The 23,808-nt window shown below is 39.0% G+C and overlaps 1 protein-coding gene across 4 annotated transcripts in view; it reads left to right on the forward strand.

The window, feature by feature from the left end:
- Pka-c1 (Protein kinase, cAMP-dependent, catalytic subunit 1) overlaps positions 1 to 23,808 on the forward strand; it is a 63,759-nt gene that overhangs the window by 3,891 nt on the left and 36,060 nt on the right. Inside the window, exon 1 of one of the 4 annotated variants that reach the window (XM_083094312.1) lies at positions 2,071 to 7,067. The exons of the other annotated variants lie outside the window; for them this stretch is intronic. Coding sequence (XP_082950438.1) covers positions 3,701 to 4,762 — 1,062 coding nt within the window. The 5' untranslated portion in view covers positions 2,071 to 3,700 and the 3' untranslated portion in view covers positions 4,763 to 7,067. Of the gene's footprint in view, positions 1 to 2,070; positions 7,068 to 23,808 lie in introns of those variants that run through there. 4 annotated transcript variants of the gene reach the window in all.

Genomic DNA, 23,808 nt, shown 5'->3' on the forward strand with positions numbered 1-23,808 from the left:
TTGCCGGTAACGACGTCGTCGCCGAAACCCCTCGCGCGCGCTCGTCGATTGCGATACCATCATCGCGCGTTTATTCGACTCTGGATCTCTCGAACCGGTTCCCCCGTTGACGTGACTGACAGCAACAAGTCTCGTCTGTTAGCCTCTGACCGTGATATTCTGTGCGACGACACGACATTTGTAAGGTTCGCACGTAAAGCGGCCCGATTCATTCGTCTTCCTCGCGCTCGCTTTTAATAGATATTTTCACGTGTTACCGAAATTAAAGAGGCCGAGCTAGAAGTGTCGTAAAAATCTCAAAAGGTTGACGATTCTATGAAAGAACGTTGTATAACGAAAAAAATACTCTCGAGGCTCTACATCTAAAAATTTCACACACGAATTCAATTTAGACGGTCGATTTCACTCGTACAATGGTCGGCTCTATTTTATCTCCAAGCGAACGAAATTTTTTAAGCAGTTATACGTATTGCTTTGAAAAATATTGCGCATAAAGCACGAGCTTTAACGCTCGTTTAATTCCGTTCGTATATGGATGACTCGCTCGACCTCTCCTTCGATTGGATAATCCTGCGATAAGAAGCGCTATTACGATAAAGCGTGGATTGTATTCTCGATTAGTACGGAGCCCGATTTCAACATAAATTAATTAACGCGCAGAAAATATCTTAATTAAGAAATTAACGAGATAAAAGGAGAAATGTAACGACTTGCGATAAGAAAATTATAGGCGAATATCATATATTGTCGAAAGAAAAAAGGAAAGTTATACATAAAACCATGTGTGAAAATATTATTTTTTCAATATAATAATCAACAAAAACTTTACGCTTTGCTGTGATTAGGATTTTAGTAAATGCATATTTCGCTGACTTTTGACGTTTAGCAACCTTATCATCTCATCCAATCAAGATTTGCTATTACAAATCATAAATTTGAATCTCTGCAGTGTAAATAGCCGAGTGAGGGTACATAAAAGCATCTCGATAGAGACGTGCGGTATAGTAACGTAACGGCAGAGAAAGGTTTCGCTCGCGGAGACACGCGCGCTCGGGAGAGTGAATTTTTATCGCGATGCCGTAATGTGCGACATGGTCGGCATTAGATTGCGCGCGATAATGCTCGGCGGTTATAGTGCGCTTTAAGTGTCTCTTTTCGTGCGTTTCCCGAAGTAGAAATAAAGTCAAGCGCGAGAGTCGTTTGCGAAAATCCCTTGACGTGACGTTATCTGCGACGGAGATAAAAGCGCGATCGCGCCGATCACGTGACCTCCGAAGCGCTTCCAAATTTCGGAAACAGACCTTGACGGGACACGATGTAAAGTTTTTCGGTCGGCTGACTCAGAGTGCCGTCCTCGGAATCGAAGAACGTGACACAATCGTCTTCTCGGAGCTCATCGATCAGGGCTGACTTGAGCCACCTTCGGGGCCCTGACTTTACAGAACGGTCGCACTTTTTAAAGAAAGGAAGGACGTAGGGTATAAAATGAAGAAATCGGGTCAGGGTTGTTCTTTTTCCAAATCCGAGCCATGTATGCTTGCATAAGCGGTCTTTTGGAAAAAAGTACAGATGTAATAGTTCAAGAATAACATTCCTTACAGCGAAGGCGTTATCAGCTCATAAAGAGAGCAAAAAAGTGTGATTAATATAATCATCTTCTGGATAGAAATTTCCATAATTATTATAAACATATGTTTTATTAATCTCTGTTTAATTATCTATGTATGTGTATTGGTATATTTTTTCAATTTTTTCAAGACTGCTGCACAAACTTTAATTACTGATCAACAATTTACATATATCAACGAATGAGACGCATGCATAAGCAATATCGATGTAAAATGCGATTTTAGAATAACGTTGCGTCTGAAAAATCGCTTAAATGGCCGCTTGTCAGAGAGAAGCAACAACGTTCCGCTTCTTTACGCGCGTATTCGTCACGTGACGTTGCGCGAGCATCGTCGAGGAGAGATTACTGTCAGGAGAATTTGAGGGGGGGAAAGGGAAAGGGGGTCGGCTCGATCGCGCGTCAGTTTCGGATACCGCCTCGCGATGGCAGCACCTGCCGATTCGGCGCAGCTCCCATACGACGCTACATCTCTCGGTGACAGGAGGAAGCAACAGCTGACTCGCGGCGCACAGTAGCTCTCTCGCCTCCCGGAGCGGCACCTCGTCACTTTCGCACTCGTGCGAAAAACCCCCCGAACGAACGAGCGAGCGAGCGGAAGAGGTGTCGCGTCGCCATCTTTAGGCACGGCTGTACCCGTCTCGCCGACGTCATCGCCGTCGCCGTCGCCGTCGTCGTCGTTCGCCGACGACGCGTGCGAGAGTCCACGACAATCGTGCAACCTTCGGAGCGTCGCGCAACGGTGCCTGCGCTTTCGGACGCGAACGCGAAAAGTGACTTGGCCGTGAGAGCAAAACCCCCCCGAGACATCGGCTGCGCGCGTACGCGCTCGATCACATCGGTAACCGGGGCGCGAGGAAGCGAGGTGCGCGCCGCGAGTAGCTTCCTCGCCCGACGAGACGTCCCTCTTTCCTCTCCAGATCCCCCGTCACTGTCTTCGCTTCTCGTCGCGAGGAGGAACGTATCGGGGAACAAGGACCGGCGAGAACGAACGAACGGTAAGTGGAAAGGACCCGGAGTGCGGTTCCCTGGAGTGTCGCGACCCGGGTACGATCGGTGTGTATCTAATTCCTTTAGATGCCGAACGCGTGCAAGTGGGCTCTGCCGTGTACGTGTGAGTGACAGTCGACGGGAATCTTGCGCTGTGCGACTGCTCGGGATAGGAGACTCGGACGGTATAATCGCGGTACTCGAAGACAGAGCGGGCAGAGAGAGAATAGACGGACATTGAAACGGGTGGGACAGAACGACACGAGCGTGCGAGAGGAAAGGAAAGAGAAACGGCACCTCGCAGCCGTGCTGGACGACAACGACGACTAACTGGTACAATTGACAGGGAAGATGGCGCGAGTCGCGGACGAGGATCGCTGCTGACCTATTTTTTTTCCGACGCGCCAAATCTCCGGGTGTCGGGAGCCTCTCGCCGAAGGACGACGGAGGAGGAGGAATCTCTCCCTCGTCCCTCCCCCTCTCACTCTCGGGCGAGCGCCGTTTGCGGAGCGTGGTGACGTTCGCCGAGAGAAATATAGTCGACGACAGCAGGGAAGGCAGCCGTAGGAGAGTGTAATAGAAAGAGAGAACGGACTCTGGAGTTGCGCCGGGAGGGTGCCCTTTCGCGCCGCGCTCGCGCGCGCGCTTCTCCTCCTGCGTGTATGTGTGTGTAACCTGTTTTTTGTACCGTGTGACATAATCGCGCGAGTGTGCGTGCCTGTCTCTGTCCTTCTTCTTCTCGCGTCCGATCTGTCTCTTTCCCCGTGTGTCGCGAGGTCATCGTCGCGTTCGCAAAAGTCTCGTCGAAGGACCTGGTTCGGGTGCAAGGACAATACGCGACGCGAGGATCCGTCGTCGTCGTCGCGAGGCTCTTGGTATAGTTTCCGAGGTGCGACGAAGTGACGTCTGGCCACCAGCAGCGCGCGGTAGAAGGTGGCAAAGATTCTGAGAAAACCAGAGCTCGGCAGAGCCGTGGCAGGCTCGGCGGACACGGACGTACGCCGACGAAGACGTAGCAGTCTTCTGGATTATCTCGAGCCCCGTGGAGCTGCCCTGGCAGTCTCGGGCACCAGCGCGGCTAAGATGGGCAACAATGCCGCGACTGCCAACAAGAAGGTCGATGCTGCCGAGAGCGTCAAAGAATTCCTCGACAAGGCGAAGAAGGAATTTGAGGACAAATGGAAGAAGAATCCGACCAACACCGCTGGTCTGGACGACTTTGAGCGCATCAAGACTCTGGGCACCGGCTCGTTTGGCCGCGTGATGATCGTCCAGCACAAACCCACCAAGGAATATTACGCCATGAAGATACTAGACAAGCAGAAGGTCGTCAAGCTGAAGCAGGTGGAGCACACGCTTAACGAGAAGAGGATACTGCAAGCGATCAGTTTCCCGTTCCTCGTATCGTTGCGCTTCCACTTCAAGGATAACTCTTATCTGTACATGGTACTGGAATATGTGCCAGGTGGCGAGATGTTCAGCCACCTGCGCAAGGTCGGCCGCTTTTCGGAGCCGCACTCGCGTTTCTACGCGGCCCAGATCGTACTCGCGTTCGAGTACCTGCACTACCTCGATCTGATCTACCGGGATCTGAAGCCGGAGAATCTGTTGATCGACTCGCAGGGTTACCTGAAGGTCACCGACTTTGGCTTCGCCAAGAGGGTACAGGGTCGGACGTGGACCCTGTGTGGCACGCCGGAATATCTCGCGCCCGAGATCATTCTCAGCAAGGGCTACAACAAGGCGGTGGATTGGTGGGCGTTGGGAGTACTGGTCTATGAGATGGCCGCGGGATATCCGCCATTCTTCGCCGATCAGCCGATCCAAATCTACGAGAAGATCGTGAGCGGCAAGCCACGCTTCCCCTCGCACTTTGGCTCCGACCTGAAGGATCTGCTGCGCAATCTGCTGCAGGTTGACCTCACCAAGAGGTACGGCAATCTCAAGGCGGGCGTGAACGACATCAAGGGTCACAAGTGGTTCGCCAGCACCGACTGGATAGCCGTCTTCCAGAAGCGAATAGAGGCGCCGTTTATACCGCGCTGCAAGGGACCAGGCGACACCAGCAATTTCGACGACTATGAGGAGGAGACCCTGAGAATCTCGCTGACGGAGAAGTGCGCCAAGGAGTTCGCCGAGTTTTGAACGCGGCGCCAACTCGGCAAGTTGCTCGTAACAGGAGATGGATACGCACGTCGTGTATACGTCGTCGTAGTCGCGCCTCGTCATCGGGCCGACGTGGCGCGGCGCTTCTTCGTCGTCGGTGTCGTCGTCTTCGCTGTCGTCGTCACCACGTTGGTGGCTCGCTTCTTTCGAGAGAGAGTAAGAGAGCGTGAGAGAAAGGCGAGAAAGAGAGAAGGATGTATGTGTGTGTCGGCGCGCGCGCGCGCACGCGACGCATCCGCGTGTACCCAACAGCTCTCGACAGCGCGAAACGGAGATTTTCGGGACGGAGTTTCTCTCGCGTGAGCGACAATGGTAGGAAAAATGTGTTATTTGAGAGAGAAAGAGAGAGAGAGAGAGAGAGGAAGAATTGTGAGAGAGAGGGAAAGAAAGAAAAGAGAACGATATACGAAACGGTACGTTTCGCGATTGAACTCATTAAAGAGAAGGAAATGAAAAAGACGGGAACTATAGGGATGATGAGAGACGTTTATACACCGGCGTCGAGCATCCAAAAATTATAGATATACATAATTCTCGGTTGTTACGTATGTGTGTAGTAGACGTCATACGCCAGCATCACTTTTTACATGGAGAAATCTGTTTTTTTAGCCGGTCAATCGATTCATTAAACGTAATAACGGCTGTATACTATATATATGTGTGTGCGTCCTTTCAGCATCTTCATATTCCTCTTTTCCTCCCTCTTCCTTCCCCTCCTTCCTGTCCCCTTTATCCATTCAGGATAGCTTCATGATCCGATTTGTAGAGAGAAGGCCACATGTAAAGTTTATTCCCAATAATTAATTAGTAGTATTGGAAATGTCACCGTGCCGAAGTTACCTTGTACATATATCTCTCTCGTTGCTTTGTGAATGATGTACCTTCCTTTCCCCTCCGCTCCTCGCCTCACACGTGCAGCGTCCTCTCTCTCGTCCAAATCGTCGATAAGCTCCTTCTTGGCTGGTCCATTCCGTTTATCCTTGCATTACACACGAATCGAGAGAGAAGTACTGTGAAACGACTCATATCGTGCATCGTTCGATGTCTACTATTTGTCTCTATCCTCTATTCGTTGTGAGTGAGAGAAAGAGAATGAATGAGAGAGAAAGGAAGAGAAAAAGAGAGTACGATCTGCGTATTCCTCGTGAGTACGATTCACATTTATATAACTAGTCGTCACACATAACACACACATACACACACACAACAGACAAATACATACATACTAATTATGAAATAATTTATATATGAACGTTTTTCTCATCGATCGCGCCGATGACGGGCCAATTGGAGGAGATAGATATTTCTTTATATTCGCGATAAAAAAATATTCACGTGTCACGTGTGAGAAATATTCCTTTATATATATATGCAAGCAAATCGGATACGTCCATCATCGCGGTGACATTGCATCCGCACGCGATCAACTTCCGATTATTACAGTTTCCCTTGCATAGCGTTTCATTCCCGATGTATTATTATCTGCATTATCTTGAAAGCTTACGTTTAATTCCTTAAGATAAATGTGCAAACATACAGAGAGATACTGGCCATCTCGAATCATTGTGTATGAAAGAAAGAGAATCTAGCAATGATATCATTCTAGTTACTATTGATATAAGAATATCAATATTGGAAGAAACGAGGAGCTATCAAGAGCACAAAGTTTAAATCGCGCTAACAGCTTCCTCGTAAATGCGAGTGTCGATGTGTGCGCGAGTGTAATCATCGATATGGCATCGTGATATTTAAATCTCTCTTTCTCTCTCTCTCTCTCTCTCCTTTTCTAAATCTTACTCTTTGAACTTAAAGATTAAAGAAAACAAGTATAATTGTGATTAGCGATCTCGACGACATAAAACGTAATATCGGGAGAAAAATGAAGCGCACAATGTAGGGCACGGTAAAAAGTACTAAATCGATGGCGAATTAATAAGCGTCGCAGGTGCTAACGAAGCGTGTCGACGTAAAGATTACTCGATTGGAAGCTAATGGCAATGGTGGCCGCGATTACACGATCGAAGATTGCATTAGCCACGCGCGAGCGATCATCTCTTTTCCTCTCTCGAAGAGGATCGCGCTCTCGACCGGCTCTCGAGACGACGCAAAACACTTTCGCGTGTTGACGTCAATGTCGGTGCACCGAGTTTCGTTAATGAGTAAAACGATGGTTCGGAATTGGATTGGGCATACGCCAGCGCGATGTGGCCGGTCGAGGAGGAGGAGGATCGATTCAGCGATGGGTTGTAACACGCGCGCGGACAATGCGGAGAAAATGCGGCACGTAAGTGCGACGAAACTTTTATATCCTTTTAGCATTCGCGATAGAAGTTCAACGCGAACTTGGTAATATATCGCGCGTCTAATATTCATCTGAGATTTCAAAGTTTCCCGTTCAAGTCGAACGAACTCCCAAGTAATGGACGATTGAAGCGCATCGACGTATCGAACCTTTACATTATGTCAAAAAATAAAATCTCATAAATATCGCGCGCAAATAAATTATTCATTTTCGTGAGTTTTGAAAAATTCCGAATTTACATTCTCACTGCATTTCGTTGATATTTTCCTGCGTTATAAGCGAGAACAGTTTTTTACCAGGAAATTATTAGATCGCGAGCGATCAGCTGATCGACGAAGAGGGCTCTTTGCAACATCCAGTCAATGAGATACGAAATGCAAAAAAATAAACATCCGTTACACGTGCGAGTGTAATTTCGCGAGAGGGAGAAAGAGAGGGAGAGAAAGAGAGAGAGATTAAAGTGGGGGTCTTCATGTCCATATATATGTTCTTTCTGTCTCTATACACGAATGCACACGCCGTTCGTTTGCACACGTCGCGATGTTATGAAGGAATTAGAATGAGAAAGAAAATGGCATAGCTGTATGAGCCGCGAAATAAATGAAGCACTTGGCGCGGCTTCGTGACGAGATTTTCAAATAACGAGAACTTGGCTGACGCGGTATGCAATTGCGCTTGCAGGCACACGCGTTATATACGTGCGCGTATGTCAAAAAATAACAAAGCATTGAGAATAATAGACCTAAGACACTTTTATTAAAACTGTGTTATTATGATAATTCTTCAAGATAGTACGTTGACTATTTGCTTTAACAATTAGTCAAATATTATGATAAAAATAACTACGAGTTATTTGCTTTAATTTTTGTGCTCTTTTTATTTTTCCATTTTATAATTGAAGTTATATATTTATTCTACTATTCTTAGTGTTTTAATTGCTTGTGATATTGCGAGAATTCGTTACTCGTCCTAATTATGTAATTCATAGTGACAATCATGTTGTAAACATATGGTATTATAGTTTTTCATATTTATTAATATTCGAATTTTAATTGCGGCAAACGGATTACATATAATTGCAAATGATCTAACAATTTTATTCATTACGAAATTGATAAATATCATGGATTATAAAAGCATTTTTAGATTCCTTGGCAATTAAATTTTATATGGATTTAATATGATTTAATATGAACATTATTAATATTAATCGTCAATGATTTTCAGCCTCTTCAGATAGTTTCTTACCGTGCTTCTCGATTCGCATCGATGAATTTACAGCATATATATCGTTAAATAACATACTTAGTTATGCAACTATTACGATACTTACCTCGCCTCGGAATTTAGCGAGAATTTGCATCATGAATTTTCTTCGCACAACACGAAACTGTTTAACATATCTCAGAAATTGCGTTGCTGCGGCTTAATTTAACTTTTGTTCGCAATCAACATTTCATTTTCGCTTATTTCTTTATTCGATTTAGATAATTACACCATATATCGCTATAACGTTTGCTAACAGCTTTCGATCTCTTTCCGACATAGACACACAATTGATCCAAGTTCAATATTTATATTCCAAATTAAAGTAGCTATCCATGTGAGCAAACATGACTAATATCTATAATATCGTGCAGAATTTTCTGTCAGAATTTGATGAAATATAAGATTAAAAAAAACTATATTGGAAGAGAGAAAAAAAGAGAGCGCCTTTAATAGTCACGCGAATCTTGTTGCGGATAATTTTGAAATTTGTCATATCTGTCAAGCATATCTAATTTCTAAGATCGTGACCGTTTACGCGTTTCCGGTGAGCATGATGTGCCTAAATGCAGATACATGAGCGAATATTATGTGTGAATTATTATTACCATAAACAATTCGTCACGAAAACGCGATTATCAATTCGTGTAATAAATTATTATTTTACAATTATTATTTTCCGCAGGATACTTTATACAAAGCGATATGTCGTTGGAGACTCGGAGAACAAAAACTTCTTGAAACATATCGATTAGAATATTTGAGTAAAGTCACATCGCGATGTGTGCATTCGCAACGTCTTGCATCGATCGTGAGAAATAATCAACTTTATCCTACGTTTGTCGCGTTTTATTCTTGGAAATATAATAGTTAATTATTAATATTGGCTTTATTTTTTTTTGTTGCCTAACAATATCTTCCTAAAATTACTTTACCATCGAAATTTATTCATATGTTAATCATGATAAAATTTTTATTGACGCGATATTCTTAATCGCTCAAAATGAAATCCCTATAAATAAAAATATTTTTTCAGAAGAGTTATCGTTATTTTAATCGCGAGGCAAACAATTTTTGTCGGATGATCGTGGTTAGTAATGTTAATGCTTTATTGATATTATAATAGGATGACAGGATAATTATTATCGTCGATTATATGTTTGATAAGGGATTTCGTCGCTCTTTTTTAGCAAATTATCTCGACCATTTGTTTCCAGTAGATAATACAATATCGACCAGCGACTTGCGACATTAAGGGTTGTGTCAATAACAACGTAGGCATGTCAGGAGTGTATGTTACAATAAAAATGGTTTTCATTTCTCACGCGAAAATAATCTTATCGCGATCAAGTCTAGTTATCCATTGATCGTATAACGCACAGGATACAGTTATCATTTGAAATCGAGAAAGAGAGAAAGATAATATTTTCTTTCAATTCAAATCTCCAATTATAATTTTATGTTTAATTCGATAAAAACGCGCGAACATCAATTGTTCATAGAAACATAAGCAATTTTAAAGCATTCTCGTATTTTCCAATATATATAATCTGTATATATAAAAAAATCTAACATTTATTTTATTATTATATAAGAAGCATGGCATTATTTTTCACTGTGAATAATATGCTATTGAATGATATATTCAATTGTCGAAGCAAATAGTTCTCGGAAGGCTAAACTATTTCGTAATTGTATAAAAAAATGCAGTATAATACAACGCAACTGCATAAGAATTTCTTATACTCTCATTTGTGCGTAAAATTTCTCGCGCTGTAATAAGTGCAAACAGTTTATCGCGAATGAAATCGGTTGTTGCAAAATATTTCACGTCTATAATTTAATTTGTTGACGCTCGTTTCTTGTTTTCCAAGTGGCCCCGATGGCAGGGGGTTTGTTGCACCTGCGGGAAGCTTTAACCGACGTATTTACGACTCGCGCGTATGCGAGCGCAAGCGTTTCATGTAAATATTAGTAGTAGATAACAAAATAGTACGTATATCATCGTGTTCACCGCAGTGTGTGGCTCCTTGAGAGCAATTTTCCTCTAAATATCTTCGCGTTTTTCAGTTTAAGACCAATGGTGCACCGACAGATCAAGCTTCTCGGCTGCCCCTGGTTATTTCGGGCACGGTTTCGATCAATCTCAACTCTAATTTAATTCGATTCTGTGTATTTTTTGAGAAACAGAGAGAGAGGAACAAGATTCATATTCTCGCCACGCATAACATTAAATGCGTTCTTTTTTAATTTCTGTTATTTAACATGATAATGACGTTCATTGTACGAAATAAAAGAATTATGTGTTTAACGTTGAATGTGTGACGAGAAATTACACGATAACTTAAGCTGCGATTAGATTTAACCGAGATTGTCGAAACCGTTGGATCTGCTTCTCTGTCCTCCCTTTCCCTTCCCCCTTTCTCTGTCTATATCATAGCTAGAACTTACTTCAGGAAAGGGATGACGATCGGCAGAAACGCCCGATTGACCATCACGTAGCCCGAATCAGCTGTTTGTTGATGTAACTCGGTGCTTAATCGGTTTATAACACTCAGAGGATATACGTGTGCGTACGTCACAGCACAGGAACACGAAGGCACACAGGGACAGCACACGTGTGTACCTGCAGATTTCCCCAGGTCCATTGTATATTATTCCTGCAATTATTACTTTTAATTCAGTGTTCTTTGTATCACACAGATGTCGAGCAAGTGTTATTCTATTTATATACGTAGTTTATTCCTCGGTCCAGCGATATATCGATCATTACGCAATCGCCGCACGCACGCACGTACACACACACACACACGCACTGTACACAACGCGCGCGCGTCTATGCGGATACATATTCGTCAGTTATCGAAACGTTTTCGTTGAAGTTCGCTTGTCGTAAATTGCATCCGGCACGCGCGCTGCGCCTGCGGCGCCTTTATTATATTATACTTTGTCTCTTTGTCGCTTTATTGTATCTCCATATCTCTGATCGTCGCGGCTCGTAGAGGCCTTAAACGGTTTTTAAATTCAGTCACCGAGGATGATACCGACTCGAAATACATTTATAGAGAAATATAGTTATATAATTTTTAAATCGAAATGCATTATCTCTTATTAATCCCTCCGAGACTGTAAATTAAAAATCTAATTATATATAAATATATATTTCTATCAAGTTCTTATTTAATTAAATAATTAAACTTTTTATATCGCCCTCTATTTACTTCTTTTATTATAAAAATAAAATGCACCAGAAAAATCTCAGAGGCAATATATTGCTAATTAAGTACATTGTGTTTCGATTTAAAAGTTAATACAATAGTTATATATATATATATATATTTTGTGTGCAGTCCTTTGTAGAGAGCTATTTATAGAGAGTTATATTATCTATAATCAGAATAATATTTCTATATACAATTATCAGTTTGCAAATTTTTAAAATTTTCCGTTCTTCGACTAGAGTACAGTGAAGTTAAGCGTACAGTATCACGCACTGAACAAATTAATATGAGTTTTCGTCGAATCTCGCCCAATCAAAAATCTTTCCTCCACGGTTCTCCGGCTCGTATCGCCGGTGCTCCATCGAAAAGAAAAAAAAATGAAAGAAAAATGCAGCGAAGGTCTCTCTTATGCGTGTTCGCTGTCGGCGCGTATTGTCACGCGACTCTACGACGCTGATCGTTTATTACAGAATGATCGCGCCACGACACACCAAAATATGTGGCTTGGCAAATGTGGATTTTGCGCCGCTCTATACGCTATATCACCACCGTCCCACTTTGGAAACGCCTCTCTTTCGCATTGATCCGTTCAATCTCACCGGTCTCGACTCCTCACCGCGCGCCGGATTAAATTGCACGCGTGGAAAAACGTTTCCTCTTTCGCGGTTTTCCGAGAGAGATTCCTTTTCGCGCACCCGAGATCCTCTCGTAAACACGTTCGTCATATATCCTTCGTCTATGTGCATCCTCTCGTATTCTTGGCGCGTCTTGGAGGCTACGAATTAATCGTTTGTTAAGCGTTGCGTGGGAAAAATATCAGCTGTTTTTCGCGCGCACAAAATATCGATGTTCATTAATATTTTTGCCGAAATCCGAGGAAATTCTATTTCTTCGAACGATTCAGCCGCGTCTCGCGCATATTTTATATGTAAATTCGAGAATTTATTATATCGATAACTCTCTGGATGAAACAAACACGTGTCTCTCTGTCCATAGTGACACATTTGTATTTTTTATAATATCATAGATTGGAATTGATCTAAATTCTGTTACAACGAAACAACGATATTCTATATGCTCGGACATACCACCGCAAGGCATGAATTATTCATATATGTAGCAGATTGTTTGTACTCGGTTGATCGATACAGGAGAAATATCGTTGATGCAAGTAGTCTCTCTTCATATTTGGCAAAGCTCCGTCAGTATCCGCAAGCATCAGTAAACAAGACCACCATATGAGAGGGGGAAGACGTATGAAGTTTACAATTATTTAAGCCAACCGCGAAAATTTTTAAAGAGCAGTGCATTAATAAACAAGATCTTCGATTGTACGAGCATTTATATATCCAGTCTCATCACAGCAATTTATGACCATCTTCAGTTGCGAATTTGCTGAAATTCATCCCGCGTTACCACAAATCCGTCATTTGCGCGAGCGGTCGCCTCGGGAAACTGACGTAATTCGATACGTAATTAATAGCGCGATGGAACGCGCGTTATTTAGGCTCCGCTCATTTTCATCCGGATCTCTCTTCGTTTCTCCCGGCGCCGGGACGAGTTGCGCTCGCTTGCGTAATCGCCTCGTCTCGTAATAAGTATCTTCTCCGTCGCGATCTAATCCCGGGTCTCTGACGCCGAAGGCGCGTATAAATACGTCGCCTCGAAAATTCGCGCATCTGTCTTTGCGCGCTTAACGAAGCAATCATTGGGCGCGTTTTATGCGTCGACTGTTGAACCTTCCGAGATAAATTCGAGACAATTTCGAGCAGTGAATTAACGTTAAATCTCTTGTTTTTGTTTTGATTGATTACCGACATTGCGCGTAATTATGGCAAATTTTCGCAATCTGTATTGTTTTAAAGAGAATTGATGAGAATAATTTATAAACGGAATTATTCAGCTATTTCGAGTGTTTTTGGCGAAAAATTTATCATTTTTTTCCTATTTCTATAAATTATTTTCACATAGGATTGCGAGACGATATCATGCCGTTAATTTTTTTATTAATCTAGTCTTAATGATCGACATCTTTTTCACAGAAAAAATGAGAATGGATTAATTTATGTCGAGATTAATAGAAATGATGATTGTATCTTTGGCGAGAAAAATAGGTGGTTTCTGTCCACCCTCAGCCTCGTCTTCTGAATTATTCACTTGAGGGAGTCAAAATTAAGGTTGTAATTAGTCTTCTTAATCTAATTCACAGGACGATGAAGTGAGCAGGGGTGTTCGATATTTTAATTGGCATCCGCAATTATTTCGGGGAGCTTCTTTTCTCAATTCGAGTTTCTCTTTGGCAGAGAGAGAAATTTCTGTATCTTTCTTTATATTCCTGCGCTTGGTCGCTCCCAACCCTTGAATACGCTTCGCGTTTATTGGACATGCGTCTGCTTTTTCTGGACGACACAAATTTAACGGGTCAGCTCATTTTTCCCCATGTTGTGTTTTGCGTCACAAATCTAACCCTCTTTCGTTCCTTCTCATTGGCGCCCTCCGAGCTCGGCTGTCGCTTTCTTTTCGCCCAACAAACAAAAAGATGTTTGACGTCAACAAAGTATACTTCTCTGTAAAAAATAAATGAAAGATCGGCGAACATTAATTTTTTGTAAAGTTGTGAATTTTTCTAATCTTAAAAATCTCAGAATTAAGAAACTTTTTTTTAGCAATTGCTATAATCAGGAAAAGATGAAAAGTTACATATTATAAGATCTTAAGTAATATATTACGATGGAATTCAATGTAAAATATAAATTATGAATCTGATTGTAATTTTAAGATTAGATATTCAATTTTCATAGACACGCGCGCGAATCTCTTCCAATTATTATTGTTATTTATTATTATTATTTATATATATAATATTATTATTTTAATATTATTATTATTTATATACATTATTTATTTTTATATATAAATCCATTATAAACATATTCTTTTTTATTCTCAATTGTAATTATTATTGATTATTTTTATTCAATTATATTATTAAATTATTTATAAATTACATATATCTATGTATTGTTTAAATTTAATTCGTTAATTTTTTATGAGATAAAAGTGACCTTTTTTTGTTGCGTTTTCCGCGTTCCTGCCGAGGATTTGCACGCTGCTTGCGTTTACGTGCAGTTACGCGAGAAATGTAGACGCGAAAGAGAAATGATTTTATAATGAAACTTTCGCACGTAACACTCTTTCGCCGGTCGGCACGCATAATATCGCGTAGTTGAAGCACGAGTGCCTTTTGTACTTTTATACTGCGTCAGCATCGTTACGGAGCTAATAGCTCGTGTAATGAGGTTTCATAGTGATTAATCGAATCCCGGGACGGGGAGTCGGCCGCTTCGTTGAGTCCGTAAGCTCGAATTATACAGGAAAATGCAAATTTTAGGACGATGGCGTTTTTCGATCTCATATAGCACGTGGAATCTCGCTTTAGCAGAGCTTTCCTCTCAATGACTTGTCAAAAATTAATGACGACCGATTAAATAAAATGCCCGTTACTGTTGTCGTCAAGCTGACCTTGCTTTCGCAAACGAAACGCAATAAAAAAAGAGTACCGTGAGAAGGAACGAAACGAGCAACGCGTGCACGATTATGCAGGAATTTCAGAATCACTGCGAATGTTCTTTCGAATATAGACGTTTGGAAGATGAGCTAAGAAAATCGACAGTTGTTTGAATTCATCTTACTTAATGTTAAAGATGAAAAAAGTTTCAATGAAGCAAGGTCTCAAGGAAATTAGATAACGGTATCTCGTCTCGCAATTTATTTCAACCGCGGACTTTACCTTGACACAAATTTGATTTCAGACTTAATTGCGCTCTAAGGCATTTTATGTCAGATATAATAAATTTGCGGTAAATAATAGTGCGCGGAGGAACTTTCGTCGACAAAAAAAGTGAAAAAAATTCAATTTTTACCGTAATTTTTTTTATCTTATTGTTAGAATCGGAAGCTAAAATGGAATATGTGATGCTTCCGAATTATCCTGCATATATGTATGATACAACCGATAGATAGCATGGAAATTTACCAGTCGGTCATGACTTTCGTTATTCAATGTAACCACAATTTGAATTACCTTTGTCCTTTTCTTGTGACAGAAACCTGCATCAATAATCGATGAGTGTGCGCTATTGAGTTTCGCCCGAAGCATTCGCGCAACAATAAAGAAGCCAACCATATGACGTTTTTGCGCCGCGTAAAATTTGTCTCTTGCCCACACGTATCTCTGGCACATGAGATCGTTTTGCTTTTGATCGTATCTATCATTTCTATCTCGATTAAGTCGTCGCGCCGACAAAGGCCAATTACTTTCGAGTTTGCATCGATAATTCATTGCTCTGCCTCTCTACCCCTGGCGTAATTGCTCTGATAACAATAATTGCTCTGATTGTCTCACGATACCGAATAAATGTAAACCCGATCGACTAGCCCATTCGACAAAATTAGACTTAACTCGCGTAGGGAAAAAGAGAGAGATCCAGTTATATCCAACATTTATTTAAAAATTTTAATTATACATTATTCAAGCTATATATGTGAAAAAAGAATTTAAATCTAGAAGATGATTCTTTCGATATATTTTATGATTGCTGGCATAGCTGATGGGGAATCATAAATAATCAACAATTTTCTATGATTGATATATTTGAGATTTTTCTCGTACTTCAAATAAATTTTCAAAGCGCTTTGACGGTGAGAGGAAAGCAAACGGAAGCATTTGTTGTCAATTAGAGCGAGGAAACGCGCGATTGACGGCGATATTGCGCGGGCAAGATCGTTCTCGGTGGCAGATAACGATTTTAACGATACAAGTGGCACAGTGCGCCTGTGCTTAACCACGCTCGTAAAAGTTACGACCGGCGTATTAAACGATCAATTCGCCTCGAGACAATGTAGATACATGCATCGTTACAATGCTGCGCACAATGGAACAGCTGGTGGCGTCGAAAATTCGCGAGTTGCAGAATATCATGTCTGCACGCGGAATGCTATGTGAATAGAAGATTAGACTGATATTCATAATTTGACTATCAGCATGCACTTTACTTTGCGTTACGCAACGGTTTGTTTAGATCCGTCGTATGAACTTGCGTTCAGTCTCATTTGCATTAGACCGTTTTAGCACTCCTAATGGAATATCCCATACCGCAAATTCCTGGAAATAATGTGACTTGAGGGAATACCTATCTTCGGAAAAGACATTGTAAGAGATATTTTAATTTCCTGGAATATTTTTACACTAGAATATTTTCGAAATATCAGAAATATCGAAGAATATATTCTGAATGTTAGAAAATATATATTTTCGAGAAATATTTTTGTGCGCAAAAAAATTGGTTTCAGAATATTTATCAGAATAATTTTTTCATGTCCAAACACAATAGTCTTGAAATAGTCTCATTCTTGGAATCATTCTGTTGAGGGTATTTTTATCTCACATTAGTACTCGAAAGACACGCATCGCATTTATTTTCTCCGCGAAAACGTGACAGACGTTTTCATGAACGACGTACGAATCGCTACAACTATACTCGCGTCGTGCGAGAATTCGTGCCATTTGTCTTGCTGATTGTGAGTGATACACGTAGCACGACATATCGCTCTAAGTGGAAGCTGTTCGTAAACATTTGACGCAATTCCGACAGCAGTAGTCTCTGCATGTGTCGAACACTTCATTGACGCATCGCTCGCTTTTGCTGCAATGACGTAATTTAAATGACCGCGACGTCTTTTAACGGCATCGAGAAGTCAGGGGTGATAATAGAAATCCGCCGCGGAAAAATACCATTATCGACGACGAAATCGCGTTCACAATTCTGATAATAATTAATTTGTCCATTGTTGAAATTTTGCATATTTTCAAATGATATATCTTGTGTAATAAATAAAAACATAATGACATAATGTAATAAATAAAAACATAATGACAGAAGATAATCAAATAGATATAGAGTGTGAGAATCTAAAGGATAAAAAATTACCATTATACGCTCTTCGTTTATCACGCGATATAATCATTAAACGAAATTCGTTCTTTGCCGCGCAATTTTCTGTGATTTTCTTTTGTGTTTAAAAGGTGAGTACAATTTCTCGCATTTTTCTCCTACTTATTTGCAGACTAGTTAACCTTGATAAAGTTCGTTGCTTTGCGTGCACAACGCTCGACCTCCCAAGGTCGCGGAATTCATTAAATGTCATAGATTGCCCGCATAATTTTTCGTGATAAGTTACTGGAAAATATTGGAATTGTTTGCATTGGGTTTTCTAATGTTCACGAATATAAAATTTTCCGTCTATATACGATAAAGGAATAGAAAAGTTGATTACACAATTATGTCTCATTCTTCAAGTTATACTTTAAGAATCTCAGAAATTCTATTAAAATTATTATTTGTAATAATTTATAAATTTTATTATTCTTGATAAAAATATATGTGAATTCGCCTCTTACAATTTTCATTCTAATATTGATAGCATGAATAAGTGATCGGAGATTGTTTAAACTTTACAGAAATTGAATTGTAGAAATGATAAAAATTGATTAAATATTTGTCGAAACGCGAATATTTTACATTTAGTATATTTAATTTTTTAATATCAATATTTATATTATAAACTCGTCCGCAATTGCATCAATTATTTACAGAAGAGTAACGCTCCTATTAAACCAATCTCGGCAATATCCACTGTGATTTCAATTTAATATTTATCCACGTGCAAACGTGAAATATATAGCATGGGAAAATATTTTTAGTTTGATGTTTTGTTCGCCATTGTTTTGAATGTAACAACAGGAAATTGCTAATAATTTTCTATTTCGCGTGAAATTATTTTCGATTTCCTCGGAAATATAATTGTAATTTATAGTTAGTTAACAACAACAGGTTTGTGTGAAAAGTTCGTCGTTTTTTCAAGGATATAATGCATGCACAAAAGCGGATACACACATATTTTCAAAGATCAATGAAATATTGATACGAAATTTCTCTTAAATTTCGTTATCTCGATTTTGTTTTCAAGGCATGTATCGCTCCATTAATTCGATCGCGATAACTTACAATTAGAGTCCCAATCTTGATATATAATTTCAAGGTATTTTATAATAAGGTATTTTTATAATAAAGAATCGCACGCGAGATATTTTATGTATAGAAAATTTTTTTATTACTAACAGATTTATCTCTTTATAAGATGCTATAATCATATTAAAAAGAGAAAGAAAGAGAGAGAAAAGATTACGTTAAGGAGAAAGAAAAAATTGACACTATATTATTTTCCTTTATATTTATTTTTTAAGATAATTTTTTATTAAAAATAGTAATTTAAAGCAAAATGCTTTTCTCTCCTCTATTCAGTAATATTAGGGTTAATTGAACATTTTAGTATCTCAATAAGCGTCTCTCTTTCATCGTATCGAGAGAGCTCGTTATTATAATCTTGTGCAAACGATACCACGTCTGGATACCAGATGCGACAACGAATACTGGACGAGTATTGTAATTATGCAGCGGCACTTTGCGATCGTTTCATCTGTCATTAGAGCGATTGTTATACATCTGTTAGATCTTTACAGACGTCAGTAAAATTCATATTTTATTTTAATTATATACTATGTATGTATAATAAAATATATATATATATAGAAAATATATCTGAAAGTAATTTGAAACTGCGAAATATAAAAATAAAAATGGAAATAAATCAGCTGACTCGGGAGAATTGCTTGTTAAATTAATATAATTATTAAAATATGTGTATCATTCTATTAGAGAGTCTTTGTGATGCAGATCCTAGCACGATTAAGAGCGACGAATGAAATCGTATAAGCTTGATAAGCAGGTATAACTCGATGGCTATTAGTTTGAGTGGTTTATACTTAAATGCTTTGACTTTTCGAGGACAATCGCTCAATGACAAGGCACTTCATTGAGCTCCGCTTCGACGCGTTGTAATTCGCGCTCACGGTGCGACGTATTCGTCATTAATCTATATTTCTCTCTCTCTCTCTCTTTCTCTCTCTCAAATCGATCCGTTGGAGTCGGGGATATCTTTTGATCGAGTATAATTCCATCGAACTGAATCGATTTTTTCATACATAATGTACGATATTACTTTGAAATATATATAATTACCATCTTTTTCTCGACAACAAAATCAAATATATATTTCCTAAAAATCATAAATGATATTTCGAACAATGAATAAAAGTATTTATTTTAATAGAATTTGTGTATCATATCGGAGAAAAATATATATAATACTTATGGAGAATAAAAATATTAAAATTAGTGGCATAATTTGTGAAATTATATAACGAAAAAGATTGAAAATATAACTTAAAAATATTTCGCGTTTTGAGAAATGGTATACTTATTTCTTATCAACTTTTTATATCTTCTTATTTTATAGTTAGATATTTACAAATCTCGATTTGTCCTTTTCTACAGAGCTTAAGGTTTCAATGCTCTTACTAACAATCCTTCTCGAACTTCAAGAGGTTTGTCTGAGGGAAAATCGCGTCTCCATGTGGGGTGAATTAGATCGAATCAGAAGACTGGAATTCGTCTTAACCTTGCGGTGCTTAGATTTGAATTAACGATAATCCATGGATTAAACGAAACTCCGAACCAATCTTGCTGTGACAATCCGCATTGTGCCGTTTAGTAATCTCAGATTTATTTTTCATTGACATTTTTCAATGTATTGCATGATATCACTTGCAGTACATGAGTATATTTTTTTCATGCATATAAAGCGCTTTGAATATTCAGTAATTTTCATTTAAATCTCTTGTCGAATAAATAAGAAAAAAAATTTTTTTATCAAGTTAAGCTTAATAAAAAACGTGCTGGATTTATTTATATATGTGTTCTAAAAATATTCCAATAATCCTCCTTTAGCTTCGAACAAGAATACGAATCTCGTGCGGGAGGCGGTACATTTTTCTCGATCTCTTATCTCGATTTCATTCTCCGTTAGACGCACGAAGAATCTCTTATACAATCTATTTCGATGTCAGTAATTTTCCACTTTCCAAGACAACGCTTCATGAATGTCGTTGCTACGAATGGAAGGGATCGACTATATACTATAATATAATACTATGATCGATTTTCTATTTCGTCTCGTCATCTTTGCTTGATTTATTTTTCTGAAGAATCTTACAAGAGAATTGCACATTGCCATGTTCGATTTTTCTACTCGAACTTTTCTTTGCATAGACGTTTGTTCTTTATGTGTTAAATAATTGTATGTAATATTAAATAGGAGAAAGAGAAACGACTCTTTTCACCTCTTTTCTTCTAGTTGCGACTAGAGAGGATGCAGAGATAATGTTCCTAAAAAAAATCGAAAATTTTAATCGGATATAAAAATACAATCGATATTCGAAAATTATCCAAGACTTGACAGATTTTGGATGATTTAATTTTTTTGTGAAAATACCCATATTCGGTTTAAAATTTCATAACAATTAAGCTTTAGATAAAATTTAAAATAAGTCAGTAATTTGAAATAATCTTATTTGCTTATTTGAGCATTTTTTTCTAAATTATTTTATAACATATTTCCGTACATTACATATAATTCTTTTAAAAAACTGCTAAAATTGATGTCAAATCACGTCAAAAATTTGTTGAAAGCTTTTATTGAAAGACAAGTCTTCTTTAAGACATCTTGCACGTCCATAGAATTATCGACATGCGAGATGGTTTTCATATTGATTGTAGGAATTATGCGATACTGATGCTTGAAAATCTATGCAGATGTAGGACATGTTAAAATGTATTCACGTATACGGTTTATTCGATGATAAATGTACCAATCGCGAGCAACTGCGATAATCAGGCTTGTCTCTATTCAACGCTATTTAATATGATATGTTTAGTTTTAAAAATCTAAGAAACCATCCATGAATTTAAATATGAAATGACAACCAGACAGAGATAATCAAAATTGAAAATACGCAGTAAGTGAGAATATCATTGTCCGAAGTTAATCCTAGCAGAATGAGCTCCGAGTTGTGATAATGACATTTGAATAATATTAAAATAATATTAAAACATTGTTAGAGAATTTGTTATTTAATATTAAAAGATATAATGTAAGAATATAGCAATTTCAGAAATATATATATATGTAAATCATCAAAGTTTTATAACAGTAAAAAGTGTAAGAAATGGGATTGCAATAAATTGACATATAAAATTATGATGAAGAATAGTTAATATCGAACTCTCCTTTTTTGGTCCTGTCTGCTAGGATTAATATCGAATATTTTCGCAAAACATCAGACAGAAATGAATGGATATATGCTCGCGATTTGACAGGGCGAAACGAAATTTTTCTTCACGAACCCGTGTATTCCGATTCACCGATTAATCCGATTACGAGATCGGCAAATATTTAATCGAATTTACAATACATCTCAACTGTCGTCTGATTACGCTCTGCGTAGTGTGCATATGCGTAAGTGGCATATGTACGCTTACGTGCGTAATCCGCATCATGATCTTGGCGCATTATGCGCGTTCTGTCTTTATCTGTGGAATTTCGATACGATGAGTAATTGCAGATGGAACGAAATAACGAAGTGCCATCGATATCGCAAGTGAAATCGTTAATCCGATTGGACAAGAGAGCGAAAATAACCATTTTACGCGCGGCGAGAAATTCGTGAGCAACTATGCGCGTGCGACATGGCGAATCGAAAAATTCCCGATGTTTTATGTCGCGTCAATCAGCACCAAGAGTGAAACAATGCAAATAAACCCTCGTTCGTTGAGATTTTATTTTCGGCCCTTTGTTCCCCTAAACTGGCGTTTTTAGAATGCGTGACGCATTCGAATTGTTTGCTTTGAGAATTAATTGGATTTGAAAAAAAACAGTTAACTTAAACATTAATTGGTCCGTTAAAATAATATTGCTCGAGTCACGACCAGAATTGTCTATCTTTGTCTAAAGTAAAATTTTTGATGTATCAAGCATAGAAAGTTATTACATGTTTGCGGATTTTATTACAAAAATAAAAAGAGAATATGAGGAAATAATGCAAAAACATGTTAATAAATGACAAGATTTTATTATAAAGAAATGAATTTGAAAAATTATATTCATATTATCATCTTTGCGTATAGTGTATTAAAGAAAAAAATTTATATAGTGATGTTATATAGTACAGATTTTTTATAATTATAATGCGATTAGACAATGCTGGCTGTGATTCCATTAGACCAATGAAAGTTTAAGTGAAAAATAGGTGCAAAATTGATACGTAACATTTCATATGTCTTTTTATAGGACAGAAAGATAAACGAAAATTAATTCTAGCCAAGTAGCATATTCCTGTAAAAATTATAGGCGCATATTTTTAAATGAATATTAATACATAATTACACACATAAGAGAGAAAATAAAATGAAGAATCAATATCATACTATCCAGAGATTTGATTTGTGTTCGAAATAAATGGCTTCTTTAGGAGCAACTAAATCGGGTAACTCGCACACTGATTTTATTGATTTTCTCGGCGTGCGTGCGTGTGTATACGTATGTACATATGCATAGTCGCGTGTGTGTGAATGTGCGCGCGCGCGCGCACACACGTGTGTGTCCTTAATTCGTGCACATTTGGGAGGATCGGGCGGAATCGATATAAATTTCTTATATGTCCTGACGAATCTCACACGAAAAGAATATACATCCACACTCTCCGATCGCGTAGGTACTGCATCCACCCATTTTTTGTCTTTCTCTCGCACGTGATTTGCGAGCATGGATCTTACGTGTCACTAGGATAAGCTACGAATTTTTGACATCTCGTGATCCTAGATACTATTTTCAGCCTCTTGCAAAGCGAGATTGCGGACTCTCCCCGATATGTATACATCGTCACAAAATGTTCCGTGAAGGATCCACGGAATGTCATTGAGATCCTTCGGTCGCATTCTTGCGCGGCCGTCCAATTTCTCGGCGAGATTTCTCAGAGATAACTGACGGTTTGAGTGAACTTGAGCGCGCGGCGAATGAGAAATCGCGCGAGAGATTGGATATCGGAATGGACTCAAATTACGAGAAGTTGAGGCAGAAAAATCGATGTGAGAGTAATGACAACATTCATTCGGGGGAAACGTCGATTTTTTCGTCCGCTTCGTACCGGATGAATATTGTTCTCGTGCCGTTCGCGGACGTTATATCGATCGAACTCCTCCGATTATGCTCCTCTTTCA

The sequence above is a fragment of the Camponotus vicinus genome, unplaced genomic scaffold (genome assembly GCF_025532165.1).
Source record: "Camponotus vicinus isolate PSW18456_S1 unplaced genomic scaffold, iyCamVici1.0 SCAF_3, whole genome shotgun sequence".
Classification (NCBI taxonomy): domain Eukaryota; kingdom Metazoa; phylum Arthropoda; class Insecta; order Hymenoptera; family Formicidae; genus Camponotus; species Camponotus vicinus.